Raw genomic sequence first — 17,671 nt, 5'->3', positions numbered from 1 at the left:
AAATACATGTTATGACAGTCTTTACATTGGAACTTGTGGTCAGTGTCTCTGCTCCGAAGCTTTGTTGTCTTTGGCTTTTTGGTTTTTCAGCCTCACCTTGTTTCAGTGGCTGCAAAGATGTGACGGGATACAGGCAAGTTTCGCCTCTCGTCAGAAATTTGACCAATTGGCTGAAGGAGGGGAATTGGTTACTCTCTTCTTATACTTCGATAACCTTCTGGTTTCATCTTGCCGTTAGCCAGTCTGGTTACTTTTGTAGCCCGGTGTAAAACAGTCAAGGGGTTAAAACAGTCAGGGACTAAAACAAGTTTGCCTAATAAAGTTAGGTGGATAAATCCAGTAAAGCAATTAAACTGAAAGTAATTTAGTTTAATGAAGAAAGAACAAAGGTTTAATTAAAAAGTAATTAAGTCATAAATAAGGTAGGATGTAAATGTGTTAATGAGTAGCTCAAAATAAATAAATGTATATTGTTTTAAGGTAAACAGTGGATGTAAACTAAGTGAAAAAACACAGATTGTGCCTTTAGTTTCAGCTATTTTGTTTGTGATTGGTTACTTGAGTCATCAGTTAATGACACCTGTGGTGATTGGCTGCAGTAAAGGAAGAGAACCAGTAGGGGGCGGGAGTAGAGAGAAAAACACAGAGAAGGGAGACGCGGAGAAAGGAGACGAGAAGAAGGGAAAACGGAGAACAGACGCAGGAGAAGAGAGAACGAAGGAGTGGGAAGAACGCTGGGTTTGATAGCCTGGTGAATGTTTTATGTAAACAGTAGAAAAGTGTAGCTGTGGACTATCACACCGTTTTGCTTTTATCACAGTGGATTAAGTTGAATGTTTGGTGTGAGCTGTGTCGCTGCTATGCTAACGTCAGTAAGTTGCTAGCCACGAGGACGGCGTTGCTAACTGAAAACAGACTGTTTGCCACGTGAAGAGGACGCTTGCTCGCTACGGGAGGAGGACGGTTTGCCTGCTACGTGACGGGGATTTCGTTTCCGTTGCCGTTGGATTCATCTCTCGGACCTGAACTGTTTTTCCCGAACTACGAACTGTTTCTTCAAGGAAGACTTCGAACTGTAAGTTGGACTTTTCACGTCTTTGTTCGCTGAGGATAAGGATTTGGACGGCCGCACCGCACCCGAGCAACGTACAGGCCTGCTACTTTTATTATTTTGCGTGCGTGCGTGTGTGAGAGTGTGTGTGTGTGTGTGTGTGGGCCCACAGAAATGTTTAGAGTCTAATTTAGTTCAGTGTAGGATCTGAAGTTGTTTATTTTCTATAGGGGAATATTGGTAAAAAGAAAAGGGAAGAAATAGGATTTTCAAAGGGAATCTAAGTTGATTTAAGTGTGATGTTACTGTATAATTGTGTAAGCAAGCAGTTTTGCCAGTAACTGGCCAGGTAATTTAAGTTTTGCTAACTAATTGCTCAGGTAATCTGATAATTTCATTGTGGTCTAATATTTCAAGTGTGTATTTTGGGGATTTTAAAGGGGCATAAAGTGTTATTTTTGTTATTTTTTCTTTGAACAAAAAGGGTAAATATTATTTGTACATTACTAAAAACGGTCAGTAAACTATTATTTTTCATTCAGAGAAGTTGTCTGGGGTCAGTTATTTAAAATACATCACTGTGAGTGTAAATAGATTGTGTATCACTAGGGTAATATAATTTTCACCCATAACAGGTAAACCTTTATGGTAGCTACCTTAAGAAACCGAACTCAAACACCCCTTCATCTTAGTTTAAGGTTATTTATAGCTACTATAGCATGTTGGGGTGCTACACTTTAAAAGAATTTTCCTGTTTTCATTACAGTCATTCAAGATTTCCAGTGCCTTGATAAAACTAGAGAAAATCAATAAACTCTCTGAGCTCAAAGCAGTCCTTAGACCCCATCTTTGGCCAGGCTTGAAGCTTGTCTCTGTATGATTTTGCGATTGTAAATGGGTTTCTGTTTCTCTCTGCCAAAATCTCCCATGCAGCAATATAGGCAGATTCGGTTCCGAGTAGGAAATAGCCATCAAGTGCTTTCTTAGCTTGTCCACTTACATATCTGCGGAGGTAATATATCTTCTCCTTGTCTTGAATGTTCTTCTGCTCAATCAGCGTTTCAAAGGAGAGTTTCCAGTTGTTGTATTTCAATGGATCCCCACTGAATACCAAACCTATACAAAGCCCTCTTCTTCTTAGATCACTCTTGACTTATTAGTGTCCAAGCTCTTTATGGCTCTATCTTGAAGATGTTGCTCCTTAAAACTGCCTTTTCTTACTTCTTTATGTGACGTATAGTCCGTGTTTTCGGCTCATCAGCGGCCCTCTGCTGCTCCGTAAACCGTGAACATGCCTTTGCCAGCCTGCCAGTCCCTTGAAGTTGCCGTCGTTAATTGATGCCCACTCGCGGAGATGAACAGTTCAAGTTTTCACTGTAATTTCCTCGAAGCATAAGCAGACACAAGTGGCTTTCTTGTTACTAGTTTATTCGAAGCTTCCCCTTCAAATCCACCCTGAAAACTAAACACACATTGTCAAGAAAATAAAAGCTAGATAGTTATCTTAACATAAGAATAGCATGCACAGCATGTGAAATAACATTTACAAAGTAAAATACAGACAAACCAAACAAAATACCTCGTTGGCTGCATGCTGCAAAAGGGAATAATGTTCTATCTTCACAGGTTCACGTCCACTTAAAGTCCGTTGTGACAAGCACTTAACTCTTAACTGGTGCAGCGGGTGCACAATTGTTTGCTTGCTTGCTTGCTAGAGCTGCTGCTTGCCAGTTCTGCTGCTATTGAGTCCTACTCACGTGAGAGCAGCCTAACGCGATTCTTGTAACTTAGCTGAGCCTTCAAAATAAAAGCACTATTAAATTTACCAAATGAACATTTTTTAAAAGAAGTAAACAAATTATACAAATTATGTAGTAACAATTACAAGGTCCATTAAGTAATTAACATATTAACACTATAACAAGCTAAATTTCTGTTGTTTGTATGTGTTTGTGTTTGTACCAGACGAGCCAGATGTTTCGGTTGATGGGTATGATGGAAACTGGTACCTGAACCGAGAGAACGTGCAGCTGAGCTGCCAAGCTGATGCCAACCCGGCCGTCTCTCTGTATCAGTGGAGACTGTGAGTACAACTCACTCAGATTTACTTAAAATGGGTCTGAAAATAGAACACAATCTGGTTTCTCTTGGTGAATTATATTGGAGTCTGTCCTTCCTAGCAACTTTTGATTGCTAATTCTTAAGCAAAAATCTACTTTACGTTTCTTTTCTAAGTGCCAACCAGTATACAGGTGAACCAGTAAACAACACACCTTCTCCATGCCTTTCTTTCTTTTTTGTATTGTTTGTATTGTCTTAAATTTTATTAAGCCTCATTTTTTGCAGTAAACTCCTAGACCTCTGTACTTGGCCTACTGCATATACAATTGGCGTATTGTTCTGTCATTGACCTGCTTGAATAGGCTGTAACAGTTACACTCTATGCATGGACAGGTTGCAGTTTGTATATTCGTTGCTTGCTCATCCAAACTGTCCATTTTGTTGTTGTCTGCCCTCTTTTGTTAATTCTGTCTTGTTGAAATGGGATAAATATAATGAAGTGTTCAAAAAGTTATTCACATTGATTGAAGAGACTGTTAGTTTCACAACTTGTGTGCACTTATGGTTAAATTTTTATTTTCTGCAGGATTAATGGCTCCATACCGAGCAACGCTGAGATCCGAGACAACGTCCTGACCCTTAAAGGGCCGGTCACGTATGACCTGCAAGGCACCTATGTGTGTGACGCAACCAACAGCATTGGGACACGATCAGGCTCTGTGGAGGTCAGCATTATAGGTACGTTTACCTGGAGTCTGGGGTCATTTGATTTGACATTTACTGTATCCAAAAAGCTACTGTGAACAACTGTGTGTTTTTTTCTGTAGAAAAGCCTCTACCGCAGATTGCAACAGGTGATGTCATCAGCGTAATTGCCTTATTACTGGCTGCCGGAGTGCTCATGGGCATTACTATCACAGTCCTGGTGCTCAAAATAAGAAGCAGAAAAGGCAACTCCTCGTACGTAAACAGTCCGTTATCCCTCCATTTTCCCAACATGCATTTGTCTCCTCTATTTTCAACTAACCTGTTCTGATCAAATTCTCTTTGATCAGAAATGACTCTCCATCCAGAAAACTGTCCCAGCCGATAAGGAAGAGACCAGCAGATGATATCCAGGTAACCTATGTGTTGTGTTTGTAATTTACACATCACATGTTCAAAGAGTGGCCAGTGTGCTTATTTTCCTCACATTTTGTAAAATTGTAGTGGTTATTTCTTTGCCAGGTCCACAATACCTGGTATTCCTGAAAGTGAATTACAATTGTAGAATAATAATAGAGTTTACAATAGAATTAAAGCTACTAACTACTGGCTGGATAAGGCGGTCTAAATCCTACAATCTCACAATAGTATAGTCATTGGTAGCTGATAATAATAATAATAGATAATGCTACTACTACAGAAAACAACCTTACCAATCTATCTAAATGTTATTTAATTTCTTCTTCACAGTCCTTTTGATGAATATTTTATTTCACATTTACTGACGCAGAAAGGTCACCTGTCAACCAATCACTGTGGACATAGTCAAGGCCTATGGAAGGAGGCTGGGACACGGGTGGACATGGGTCTTGGGGGTATGGGGTATAACACATGCTCAGTATAACTGAAGCTGCGGTCATGCGTTGCGATTGGCTTAATTTCAGCTAGGGCAGACCAGATTTTACTGCGCATGTGTTATACCCCCAAAAATATGATGTGATGACCCGTGACCCAGTCTCCTTCCAAAGGCCTTGGACATAGTGAGGAAGTTCACTCACAAAACATGATGTCATCCAACAACGGGACCAACCCAACCCTCTCTTTGTTCCTCACTAAAAGTTGGTCTCAGCAGCTTTGTGAATAGCTCTAAAGGAAACTCTTAATAAGGAACTTTTAGTGCCATTTACTCCCATTGATGAGATCCTTTTTGAATTCAAACTCAGAAAAAAAAGTTTGGAAATCTGTGTTTGGTAGATTATTTCTCTGTTGTTACAATGCTAATTGGCATTGTATCACATCGTTGGAAAGCCTGTTTATTTACCTCTACAATGATGTCCAACTTGTAAGGATCATGCATTTGTGGGATGAGCAGCACAGCTGATTATGATTGTAGCGCCCAAGAAAAATTTACCAAAATGCTCTGTCAATGGTAAACAGTGTATTCTCCTGTTGGAATTGACTCTTGTTTTGAGTTGTTTGGTGGATTGGATGATTGAACTCTCTATCAGTAACAAGGAACAAACAAGACATATTGGCAATTTTACACTTTATTCATTTAATACACCGTCACGAGCCTCAGTAGCAAGTGGAAGATCCATACGCGGCCACAACAGCCAGGCACCTCCTTCTCGTGCTGGTCACCAACCTGGTCACACATTGCTGTGGGATGGCATTCCATTCCTCAACCAGGATTCGTTGCAGGTCAACCAGCGTGGTTGTGTGTTCCATCAATGATGTCTCTGGCAAAACAAGGCTTGTCATCATTGAAGGCTATCTCAATGCAGTGAGATATCGGGATGAGATTCTGCAGCCAGTGGCGATCCCATATCTCCTCAATCTGGGACCTAACTTCATCCTCCAAGATGACAACGCTCGCCCCCACAGAGCCAGGGTTATCACAGACTACCTCCACAATGTGGGAGTAGAGAGAGTGGAACGGCCTGCCAAGAGTCCAGACCTCAACCCAATTGAACACTTGTGGGATCAGCTTGGGCGTGCTGTACGTGTTAGAGTGACCAACAAAACCACGCTGGCTGACCTGCAACGAATCCTGGTTGAGGAACGGAATGCCATCCCACAGCAACGGGTGACCAGGTTGGTGACCAGCATGAGGAGGAGGTGCCAGGCTGTTGTGGCTGCGTATGGATCTTCCACCCGCTACTGAGGCTCCTGACTGTGTATTAAATTAATAAAGTGTAAAATTGACACTATGTCTTGTTTGTTCCTTGTTACTGATAGAGAGTTCAATCATCCAATCCACCAAACAACTCAAAACAAAAGTCAATTCCAACAGGAGAATACACTGTTTACCATTGGCAGAGCATTTTGGCAAATTTTTCTTGGGCGCTACAATCATAATCAGCTGTGCTGCTCATCCCACAAATGCATGATCCTTACAAGTTGGACATCATTGTAAAGGTAAATAAACAGGCTTTCCAACGATGTAAAATACAATGCCAATTAGCATTGTAACAACAGAGAAATAATCTACCAAACACAAATTTCCAAACTTTTTTTTCCGAGTTTATTTAGCACATACAGTGTGTTATACTATGCTTGGCAAACTATGTAGTTGTACTAAGATTTAACTATAATTTTTATATGAACTTGAAACTCGTGAGCTTGTGTTTACAACATAGGAAGTTGTGTACACAATATGCTTGGCGTTCAAGTGTGGCAATATTAACATTACTTTCAGCATCTAGAAGCCACAGAGGCTAACAATTTAGCAAGCTTGAAAGTGGGTAACAAAATACAGTAAATGCAAAGGCATAATGACAGAGGCAAAAGATGAGGCCATTTGGAATATCAACATTTTCCTCAGACATATTATACAATTATGAAGAATTACAATATACAACTAAAATTACAATATATTAACTTATTTTGCGCCGAAAAATTAACTGCCATGGTCTCCGCCATTTCTGACAACGTCAACAAACACATCACAACTCGTGAACTCTGAGCTTTCAGAAACGTTCTACTTACGAGGTTGTAAATACCATAAGAGGGCAGCGTTCATATGGACTCTTCTCGTGAACACGGTAAACACGACCCCATTTGAAGGCACCATTCGTCCTGCCCCAACAGAAGAGCGAGGGAGAAGCCTCTTAAAAACAGTCGTCATTTGCATAACATTTGTGCATTTTTCACGGTATTTGCAGTGAGATTCTGTGCAGCTCTTTTTGAGATTTGACCTTAAGGGAACAAAGAGAGGTGGACCCACTCATAAAAGCATTGCTTACTAGGAGGTCTGAAACTTCACAGGGTACCCTTAAGTACATGTACTGTATGTACATCCCTTACTTACCAGTTGTAGAGTATGCGTATTCTTTCAAATTTTGATACATCTTTAATACGCGCTCTCATATCTCAACAGCACTCAGGACGGTTTTACGAAGAGCTTCCAAACACGGCGGACTATGTGAGCTACAGACTGGCCTGCAACAAGGAGGACTACCCAGAGCCCTACTCCCCACCCATAAAGCCTCCTCTCTCTTTCTGCCCCAACAACCCTACCACTCCCCGCAACCAACCACTGCAAGCAGCAGCGGCACCAACACGCCAAAAAACACTTTCTCTCCTCCTTCACACACCACGGCCATCTTTAAGTACCCCTCCGTACCAGGCTTGTCTTCTCCTCCCCCGGGAGTGGCAGCATACACTTTTCCCAAAGAGCAATACGTTTGAACCGACACTTTTAGTCACAAACTCGAACCTCTCAAGCGAGCTCAGATAAAACTACCCGATATAAACTCTAACTCTTCCTAAGAGGAGGCTCGAAAAATGTGGTTAACCCTGGACTACCAGGCAGTGTCTCTGCACTGTCTGCATCATTGTGGACGGCTCTGGAGGTCAAAGGACAATGCAGCTTTTGTTGTTGGACTTCAGTTCAATTTTGAAACATTTTCTCTCTTTTGTCTGATCTTTTATTGTGTTATCTATTCTTTGAAAAAGGGAAGATTGTTGAACCATGTTTCAGGTGTTTAGGCTAGAGGAAGGTCAAGTTAAAGATGATTTGACTGTCATTTTTAAAGAGTGTATTGCATGGATTTATTACATTTGATTGGAAAATACTTGGATAGAATACGGATAGGATTATCTCTACGATGGTTGACCCCTTATTTTATCCTCCATGGTATCATTTAAAAAAAAAAAAGAAAACATAAATATATTATAATTTCCTACTTTATCTCTAATGCCCACTCTCTTTATTCTGCGTCGTACACAATGATAATCCCTTTACTGAAGAACAGCAGACCCCACCTTTTGGTTTTACCTCCTGTTCGTATGTAATCTTTTACTGTGCTTGTATTTTGTATTGTTTATGTTTTTCTGGCAAAGAAAAATATCTAAAAAACATTTTTATTTACTGAAGACATTTTATTGATATATTAAATCAATGTTTTTATTCATGTTATCTGTGGATTTTAGTATTCATTGACACTGGTTGTTGGATGAGTCTTACATTTTTAGCATTTAAATAAAAATGATCATGTAAACTTGTATCACCAGTGACTGAAAAACCACCAAACAACACAAACTCTTCTTCTCTTTCTTTACTAAATAGTAATTTTTGTCAGCGCCAGCATTGAGATGTTCTGAAATATTATGCAGATATATATAATATATATACACTTTATCCTCAAAAGTAAAGTAAGTAGAGTAAGTAGAGTAAATCTGTTGGTTATTTCATCAGAGGCATTTCTACTCTGGTGTGTTTTTAGCCACGCTAGCAGCAGGGCTCGATCCAGACTGAAATATCAACTATTTGATGGGTTACCATGAATGTTTTTCATTCATCTTGTGCTAATTAGCAAATTTTAACCTGTGAACATGCTAAACCAAAAAGGGGAATATAATAAACATTATACCTGCTAAATAATGTTAGCTGCTAGCATCGTCATTGCAAGCATGCCAGCATGCTAACGTTAGCATTGAGCTCACAGAGCTGCTAGCATGTCTGTAGACTTTCAGTCTTGTTGCACTAATTATTCAGGATTATAGTTACCATTTTTGTAATCAGAAACTGTAATCCTATTAAATATAATCTGCTACGCCCCTGACCTAGTTATGAGGTCACATCACACAGTTCACTACAGTGATGTTTCATGGATTAAAATAATCATCATGTACATGGCCTGAGGCGAACTTCCCTCTGCAATGCAACCTGGATCATCCTGTTTACTTCTTATTACTGATCATCTTGACTTATAATGGTTACAGCTTAGTACATGATGAGCAGACAAACTAATAAGTGTAAGAACAGAAACTGTTGCAGTTTAATAAGAACTATTTCATATACATCTGTCGCTCAAGAGGATCTAAAGCAGGGGTCCTCAACACGTCGCTCGCTCGCGATCAGTAGCTCGCGGCACGTTTCTGAGTCGTTCGCTAAAGGTTCAAAGAATATGTAAACAAATTTGATAAGACACAGTCACTTTGTAAACCTAAATTTCTATCCAATCCAATTCACAGACATCCCGCCCCCGTCTGACACAAACTAATTATTTGCCAATCAGCTGTCAATTAAACGAGTTATGCTGCTGCCGAGTTTGGTTACATCAGTGACGCCGTAAACATTAGGCGATGTTAGCAGGCTAGAAAGCACACAAACCAGATTTGACAATGACCGTGGAAAATAGCCAGGCTAAGAAAAGGCAAAAAACATACTTTTTTCATGAGGAATGGGAAACAGAGTTTTTTTTTCACGAATGTGAATGAAAAGTGTGTGTGTCTCATTTGCTGTGTGAGCGTGTCAGTCGGTAGAAGATGTAACGTTGAGCACCACTTCGCCAAAGTCCACGGCAACATTTCATGTGACTTTCCAGCTGGTAGCAGTCTACGAACAGAGAAGGTAAGGAGCTGGAAACTACGCTTAAAAGACAACAGTCTCTGTTTACCAAACCAACGAAGAAGGCCAACACAGCAACAGAGGCTTCATTTAAAGTGGCGCACATCCTAACAAAGCACAAAAAACCCTTCACCGATGGCAGCGTTGTAAAAGAGGCAATGACCGGTGGCTTAAAACGTTATTAAGGACCATCAAAGTAAGACAGAAATTATGTCTGCTATCGCCGATGTACAACTTGGTGCTAATACTGTGGCAAGGAGAGTGTCTGCGATGTCTGCGGATGCTGTAGAGCAGCTAGAAACGGGACATGGACAGGTGCAAATGGTTTTCCATCCAGTGTGATGAATCGGTTGACTCCAGCGATGCAGCCCAGCTGGCTGTCTTGAATATCATGAAATCTAAGTTCAGAACAAGACTGACAGATGAACATTTAAATGACTCCATAAGAGTGAACCTAAGATACACTCTAGCATACACCTCTCTTGTTGACTCCATGCAGTGCCAGTCATCTCACTAACTGTTAAAAAGACTGAATGCATGTATTACATGCATTTGAACTACAGATGATAAAGGGAATGTGAAGGGAAGTTATGTGATACAGTGATATGTGGACGGACAGAAAATAAGGACAAGTAATATAAGTAAAATTCTTTTGTTTTCTATGACATTAATCCTGGTGTGAATTTAATAGTGTGAGCTTGACACATTGAAAATGTAAAGAAATGCAGAGAGAAAAAAAAAAACATGCACAAGCTGCTGAATTTAAGATGTTTTGATATAAAAATGTGAGTGTTCGATATTTTTCCTAAGAGTTCACACAAAAGAAGCTTATTCAGCTGGTTTGGGTAGAGCTGAGCAATGTGAACAAATGTTGCTAATAATATAAAATATGAGTAGCTCTCGGCCACTTTCATTTTGTCAAGTTAGCTCTCAGAGGAAAAAAGGTTAGAGACCCCCGATCTTAATTAATTCAAGTTACATAAATATAACACTATAATGAAATGTTTTATATGTTTTTACTACTATTTTCCAAGTCAATATGGGAGCTTCAGAGAACTATAATCGATATTTTTAAATTAACAATCACATAACTTGTATGTGAAAGAGTTCACTTGCAGAGAATTACCACCTGACTGCAGTTCCCTTTATCTATATGGAGCGTTTTAGCTTCTTTCAGTTCATTGTTTTGGTTTTAAGGCCCATACATTTACTGTTTAGTTCAGTCTCACAGCATAAAACTAAGTTAAAAAAGCTCTAAAATCCCAACTATAGACTTCCTGCTCAGCACCAAAATGGCAGACAGACACAGTTAGTGACTAGCTGGTGAATAAAGTGGAGCATTTAGCAGTTAATAGCCAGATATTTCCTTCAGGAGTTGGTGGAGACCAAAACAAAAGAGAGTGAATATTGGATTTAAATTCATCCGGTGGACACAAACATGATTACAAATAAATGCTAATGTTGCTCCGTACCTGGCATAGGCAACTGTATGTTGCCACATCAACTTTATAATGCCTTTTTTGTGTGCATCAGATTGTATGGTCTCAGAGCTTTTACAGATTGTTAATGCATCTCTTGTTTCAGGAGTCTTCCCACAGGCCCTGAAAACTGCCATCATCAAACCACTCCTCAAAAAAGAACAATCTGGACTCATCAATAGTAAATAATTACAGACCGATATCAAATCTTCCATTCTTGTCTAAAATAATTGAAAAAACAGTTTTTCAACAATTAAATAGCTTTCTGGCACTAAACAACTCTTTTGATGTCTTCCAGTCAGGTTTTCGACCACACCACAGCACTGAGACTGCTCTTGTTAAGGTCATCAATGACATCTGATTGAACACAGACAGTGGTAGAATTTCAGTTTTAGTTTTACTGGATCTCAGTGCTGCAATTGACACGGTTGACCAAAATATATTACTAGACCGACTGGAAAACTTAGCGGGTATTTCTGGCAAAGCACTCAGCTGGTTTAAATCCTACCTAAAAGACAGGGACTTCTTTGTGTCTATAGGTAATTGCAAATCTGAGCTGAACAAAATCACATGCAGAGTTCCCCAAGGCTCCATCTTGGGGCCTCTTTTGTTTAACATCTACATGCTCCCACTGGGTCAGATTTTGGATAACAACAAAATAAATTACCATAACTATGCAGACGACACACAAATCTACATAACTCTATCACCAGGAGACTACAGTCCAATGCAAGCACTGAGTGAGTGCATAGAACAAGTCAATAATTGGATGTGCCAGAATTTTCTTAAGCTCAACAAAGACAAAACTGAGGTCGTAGTTTTTGGAGCCAAAAAGAAAAGATTAAAGGTTAGTGCTCAGCTACCATCTGTAATGTTAAAAAGCACGGACCAAGCCAGAAATCTTGGTGTAGTCATGGACTCTGACTTGACCTGAGTTTAATTAGAGGACTGATGTCTCAGCAGGATTTGGAAAAACTAGTTCATGCATTTATCTTCAGCTGACTTGACTTCTGTAACGGCATCTTTACTGGTCTTCCTAAAAAAAATCAATCAGACAGCTGCAGCTGATTCAGAACGCTGCAGTTAGAGTCCTCAATAAGACCAAGAAAGTGGATCATGTCAGTCCAGTTCTGAGGTCTCTACACTTGCTCCCTGCCTCTCAGAGAATTGATTTCAAAATACTCCTGCTGGTTTACAAAGCACTAAATGGTTTAGGGCCAAAATACATTTCTGATCTTCTGCTATGTTATGAACCATCAGACCTCTCAGTTTCATCTGGATCAGGTCTGCTTAGTGTCCCCCAGAGTCAGAACTAAAACATGCAGAAGCAGCATTCAGTTTTTATGCACCAAATATTTGGAACAAGCTCCCAGAAAAACTGCAGGATCGCTTCAACTCTTAGTTTCTTTTAAATCAAAGCTTAAAACTGTCTTGTTTGCTGCTGCCTTTTATTAAACCAAATAATTATCTTATACTGCACTATAACTTTTACTCTTGTGTGTTATACTCTATTTTAGCTTCTATCCTAGCTTTTATTTTCAGCTTGTTTTTATTTTCGAATCTTTAACGTTTTTATGTTTTAATTACGTCTTAATGTTCTTTTGCACTTTGTCGCAATGTTCTTGAATGTTTATGTAAAGCACTTTGAATTGCCCTGTTGCTGAAATGTGCTATTACAAAATAAAGCTGCCATGCACTATGTCTATTCGTCATCTGTCAATTCATTCATCACCAGAAATGTATAAAGTATGCAAGTGTGAAAGACAAAAAAATATCTATATAAGAGAAGCTGTCAGAGGCAAAAGGGCGATATATTACAAAATTGAAGTTAGTTTATAATATCGATTCTTACGAACCAGAAGGACCATGCTAAATGAAACCCATAATGTTAGCCTCCCTTTGTGTCTGACTGTATGCTATATACTACAATTCGTCTTTTGAATCTTATTCACGTGCAGTGTTTTGTGTTATCTTTTAACACTGGCAGTTAACAGCCATCGGATGCTTACTCTTTATCCTCCAAAATGGCGGACTTCCTGTCGGTGACATCCATTCCCATTCCCTGTAGCTATGTCAGTGTAGTGTTTACAGCTTCTTTCTGCTGCCCCCCAAGTGGTAAAAGAAATCCGCAGGTTTAAATTAAGTTGTATTAAAGCTAGGGTCGGTAGCCTAACGTTGAGAATTTAGCAAGAGTAACCTAGATTTTAAAAATTATCCAACCGAAAAAACCGAGCATAGCGTTGCCAACTCTTTTCCAATGAAAGAAGAAGTCCCCAAATCTAGCCAGAAAATCGCCAAGTCAACAACACTGACCCTTAGACCTCCCTCCAAAGCCACTTCTATAAAATTATCATTATGAAGAACTATCATAATGAACAAAAACATATTAATTGTTAGTACTCACAGTTGTCAAGCTAGCACTTGTGGAAGACTACGGTGTGCGCAATGAGTGCACGCGCAATGAGTAGGTAGGAAGACAGGCTTACAGTCCTGAAAACCGCCACAGATACCGTTTTTTTTTGTTTTTTTTTGTCGGAGCATTTGATTTATTGATTGCTGTCGGGATGTAATAAGAATTTCAACTAGGCTAATATAACAAAAATGTGTTTTTGAAGATGATTAACGACCCAGGCTTGACATTGGTAGTGAAATATTTCCATCACTCCAGCATTGATGTTTTCACACCCTAGACTACTGGCTTAAAACAATCCTAAAAATGTTTGTTTTGTGTTCCATAACTGGTATAATTTATAGTTTCTGCCCTTTGTGTCTAAAGCCGCCTTTGTGTGCTGATGAAATCTCTGACAATGAATTCCCAACTCCCCGAGCAAACTAGTACAGATCCACTGTGTCAAGCTCTCATGGGGCTTTCCAGACATGATGTTAAGCTTTAGCTTCAGCAGCCAGCTCAGCTCTGCATGCCCGAGCATTCCTTTCTTCATATCCTCTATTCTCTTCAGTTGCATCTCTCCATTGCACAGTGAGCTTTACAGTCAAAGCCTTGGAGAGAGTTGGATCACAGTCAGGAGGCTGCAGGGCTGCCTCTGGGGGACCAGAAAGTTACTTGGTGTCAGTGGTGGTGGAAGTACTCAGATATTTTACTTAAAGGGACTGTTCGTAACTTCTTACACGTATAAATCACCTGGGTCGGTGTCCCATGCACGCTCCGTATGCAACGCTCGCGTGTGCTACGCTGTTCAGATAAGACTCCAACACAAACTACACGGAAGCACCAAAACCGCAAAGTTATATCTAGTGAAGCCGTCTTGCAAAACAGTGTTGGCCGCGGTCCGTAGTACGCGGGGAGAACCGTGGCTTTGGTCTCCAGGACCGGAGTCTCCATGCTCCTCTGCCTGCCTGCTTGCCTTCCACTCAGTTCACTCCACCTCACGTGCATGCGTGCACACTACACACTGCAGGAGACTTCGTAGCTCTGAGAATATCTAGTGAATGTACAGTGGACGTTCGTGCATAAATAAATGCCACAGCTCCTCCAGACCAACAGAGGTCTTCCGTGTCTTGCAAAGTGACGAGCTACGCAGCGAGAAACGTTATCGTCTCCGACCGGGTGCCGGTGTCTCCCTCCCACCGCGGTCGGGAGGCTGAAGTAGGAAAAGCCAACACTAGGATCAGCAGTGATTCATGGAGAGACCTCCGTTCTGGTCAGGTAACATTACTCCCAAGCAGGTGAAATATAGAATGATATTGTGGTTTTTAGCTGTCGCCTCACTGTTTTGAGTAGCGCTCGTTCATGTGTATTTAGAGCGAGCAAGCGCGAGCCCGACGCTGACTTTCGTTGACTTAACGGCCTCAGGTGTCGCTGTTAACAAGCATTTCTGATTTTTACAAACAGTCCCTTTAAGTAAAAGTAGTAATACCACAGTGTAAAAATACTCCGTTACAAGTAAAAGTCATGCATTTAAGATTTGATTTAGTAAAAGTACAAAAGAATTAGGCATCAAAATATACTTAAAGTACCAAAAGTAAAAGTATCATTTGTAGAATAGCACACTCTATGAGTATATTTAATACTCTTATCACATGACAGTTTTTCCTCGTCAAAATTTAGCGTAACTTTGAAGCATTATTTAAGCCTCCTTCAGGACAAACTATAATGACATGGTTGGTACAAATAGATTTAACTTTAGGTTTTCTAGTTTCATATTATGCCAGGTAATCACTTCACCGCAGTGTTAAAACTGAGCCCATAAAAATCGCAAGTTGCAATAATGCGTTAAAGAAATTAGTGGCGTTAAAATTTGCGTTAACGCGTTATTATCGCGTTAACTTTCATATACATATACATATACAGTATATCTATATATATATGTATATATATGTATATATACATATATATATATATATATGAAAGAGAGAGAGAGAGAGATAGAGATAGAGATATTACATTACTTCATATACTGCTTGGTAACCTGGGGATCAATAAAAGTCTTATTGATATAGTAATATCATTATGTAACCCACGTGGTGGCAGCACTCTGCACACCCTGGGACTCTGCGTTGTGTTTATAGCTGTGTGATGGGGTATGGTGCAGAGAAAGGAAACACCGGCACAGTAGTTCTGGATTGTGGTTGAGACCGGGAACACTTTATTTGTCCACAACATCAGCTGTCATCCTCAACTGTTGGTCCACAACCCTAAGAAGCAATAAAGCAAAGTAAACAAGAAAAAATGGGCGTCCCACACGTAACTGCATTTCAGAACTACGGTGTCCTGTAAGGGACAAACATGTCTATTGCTCAATTCTGGATGGGAATTACAGCGCACATGACTCACTGGTGGTAGGGAAGCCCAAAGATCAGGTCGATTGGGAGCCTGGGATGTCTACCAAACATAAGGTAGTATGGTGTGTATCTAGTTGAGTCATGTCATGTGGCAGTTGTAGGCATACGTCATTGCATCCACATATTCATAGCCAGCGTGGCTTCAAATGAGGCTCTAAATGTCCCCAGCATGTTCATGAGGGTCCATTTGAACCTTTCCGTTGTCCTGTTGCCCTGGGCGGTGGTAGGGGGTTGTGTGGGTCTTAGTGATGCCAGTGCACTTACAGAGCTCCTTCACAATAGCACTTTCGAATTGCGCCCTTGGTCTGCATGCAATTTTGCAGGGAAAGCCAAAGCGACAGAAAAAGTTTTTCCACAGTACCTTAGCCACTGTGCAGGCCTTTTGGTCTTTAGTGGGGTAGGCCTGGGTATAGCGGGAGAAGTGGTCGTAACAATGAGAACATTTTCTATGCCACCCTTTGATTCTCCAAGGTCAAAAAGTCCCACACACAAGCTCCATGGGGGCACTGCTGTGAATACTGACAGAGGAGCCCTGAGGCCTGCAGTGGGTCTTCTGAGGCAGCACCTCTCACACTGCTCGCACCAAGCTTTGATTTCCCTGGAACGTCCTCGCCCAATAAAATCTCTCCCTTATCATCTGCAATGTTCTCTCAATTCTTAAGTGCCCTGAGTCATCATGGAGAGCAGTCTTGACTGATGTATGCAGCTTCTCTGGCAATACTAACTGCTCCACTACTCCCCTTTGGTATCTGGATGCGGCGGTACATGACACCATCCCTTATCACTAGCCTCCTCCAATCCTTTAAGAGGAGCCGTACTTGCTCACCACTACTGATCCTCCCCATGGCAGGCTTTTAAAGTGCAAGACAGGGCCGATGACAGGATCCTCCTTCTGCCTTGCCCGGAGCTCTTGTTTGTCCATAGCAGGCAGGGACTCCGTCCCCACATCTCTGTAGGGCTCACTTGACCTGAGCAATCGAGGTTCTTGTGGTTCAGGTTCCTCGGAGGCCGTACTGTTCTCACCTCGGAAGCTTTCCTGTTCTGGGGGGGGCTGTTTGTCCTCATGCCCTGTTCACTGGCCCTCACATGCTGAGGGCAGTTTTGCAGGACCTGGGTGACCCCCTGGTTGGACATCGGCATTTGCATTACTCTGTCCCCTTCGATACTGGATGTCAAAGTCAAACGTAGACAGTCGAGACACCCACCGCTGGACTGTGGCATTTCAGCTTCGCTGAGGACATCACATATTTAAGGGGGTTATTTTCCGTCAGCACTGAGAATTTACGCCCATAGAGATGGTCATAGAACGTTATTCCGTCACTGCCCACTTGAGAGCGAGGAACTCGAATTGTGTGGCAGGATACCTCGTCTCAGCTGGGCTCAAATCCTCTGCTGGCGTAGGCTATGACCCTCTCTTCTCCACCCTGGACTTGAACCAAGACGGCGCCAAGCCCCTCTCCTGAGGCATCAGTCTGGAGCACAAAAGGCAGGCTGTAATCAGGATAGCCCAGCACTGGAGCAGTCGTCAGCTTTTCTTTTAGGGACTGAAAGGCGTGTTCACACTCATTATTCCACACAAAAGGGTGGGTCGGGACCCAGGTTTTTCCTTCCCCCTTTCTTTTTCTTTCTGGGGTCACCAGAGGTGAGGCGGTACAAGGGAGCAGCTAAGTCAGAGTAGTCTCTAACGTACCACCTGTAATATCCAGCGAATCCCAAGAA

At 41.1% G+C, this 17,671-nt stretch overlaps 1 protein-coding gene across 1 annotated transcript in view; it reads left to right on the top strand.

The window, feature by feature from the left end:
- Positions 1–8,319, top strand: part of nectin1a (nectin cell adhesion molecule 1a) — a 35,298-nt gene extending 26,979 nt beyond the window's left edge. The window contains 6 exon segments of the mRNA XM_037749435.1: positions 3,017–3,134; positions 3,699–3,850; positions 3,940–4,072; positions 4,168–4,231; positions 7,197–7,311; positions 7,314–8,319. Coding sequence (XP_037605363.1) covers positions 3,017–3,134; positions 3,699–3,850; positions 3,940–4,072; positions 4,168–4,231; positions 7,197–7,311; positions 7,314–7,507 — 776 coding nt within the window. The 3' untranslated portion in view covers positions 7,508–8,319.
- Positions 8,320–17,671: the final 9,352 nt, after the last annotated feature.

This window comes from Sebastes umbrosus, chromosome 17 (genome assembly GCF_015220745.1).
Source record: "Sebastes umbrosus isolate fSebUmb1 chromosome 17, fSebUmb1.pri, whole genome shotgun sequence".
In the NCBI taxonomy this organism is placed as follows: Eukaryota; Metazoa; Chordata; class Actinopteri; order Perciformes; family Sebastidae; genus Sebastes; species Sebastes umbrosus.
The sequence above is the reverse complement of the archived record's forward strand: the minus strand, read 5'-3'. Positions and strand labels throughout refer to the sequence as shown.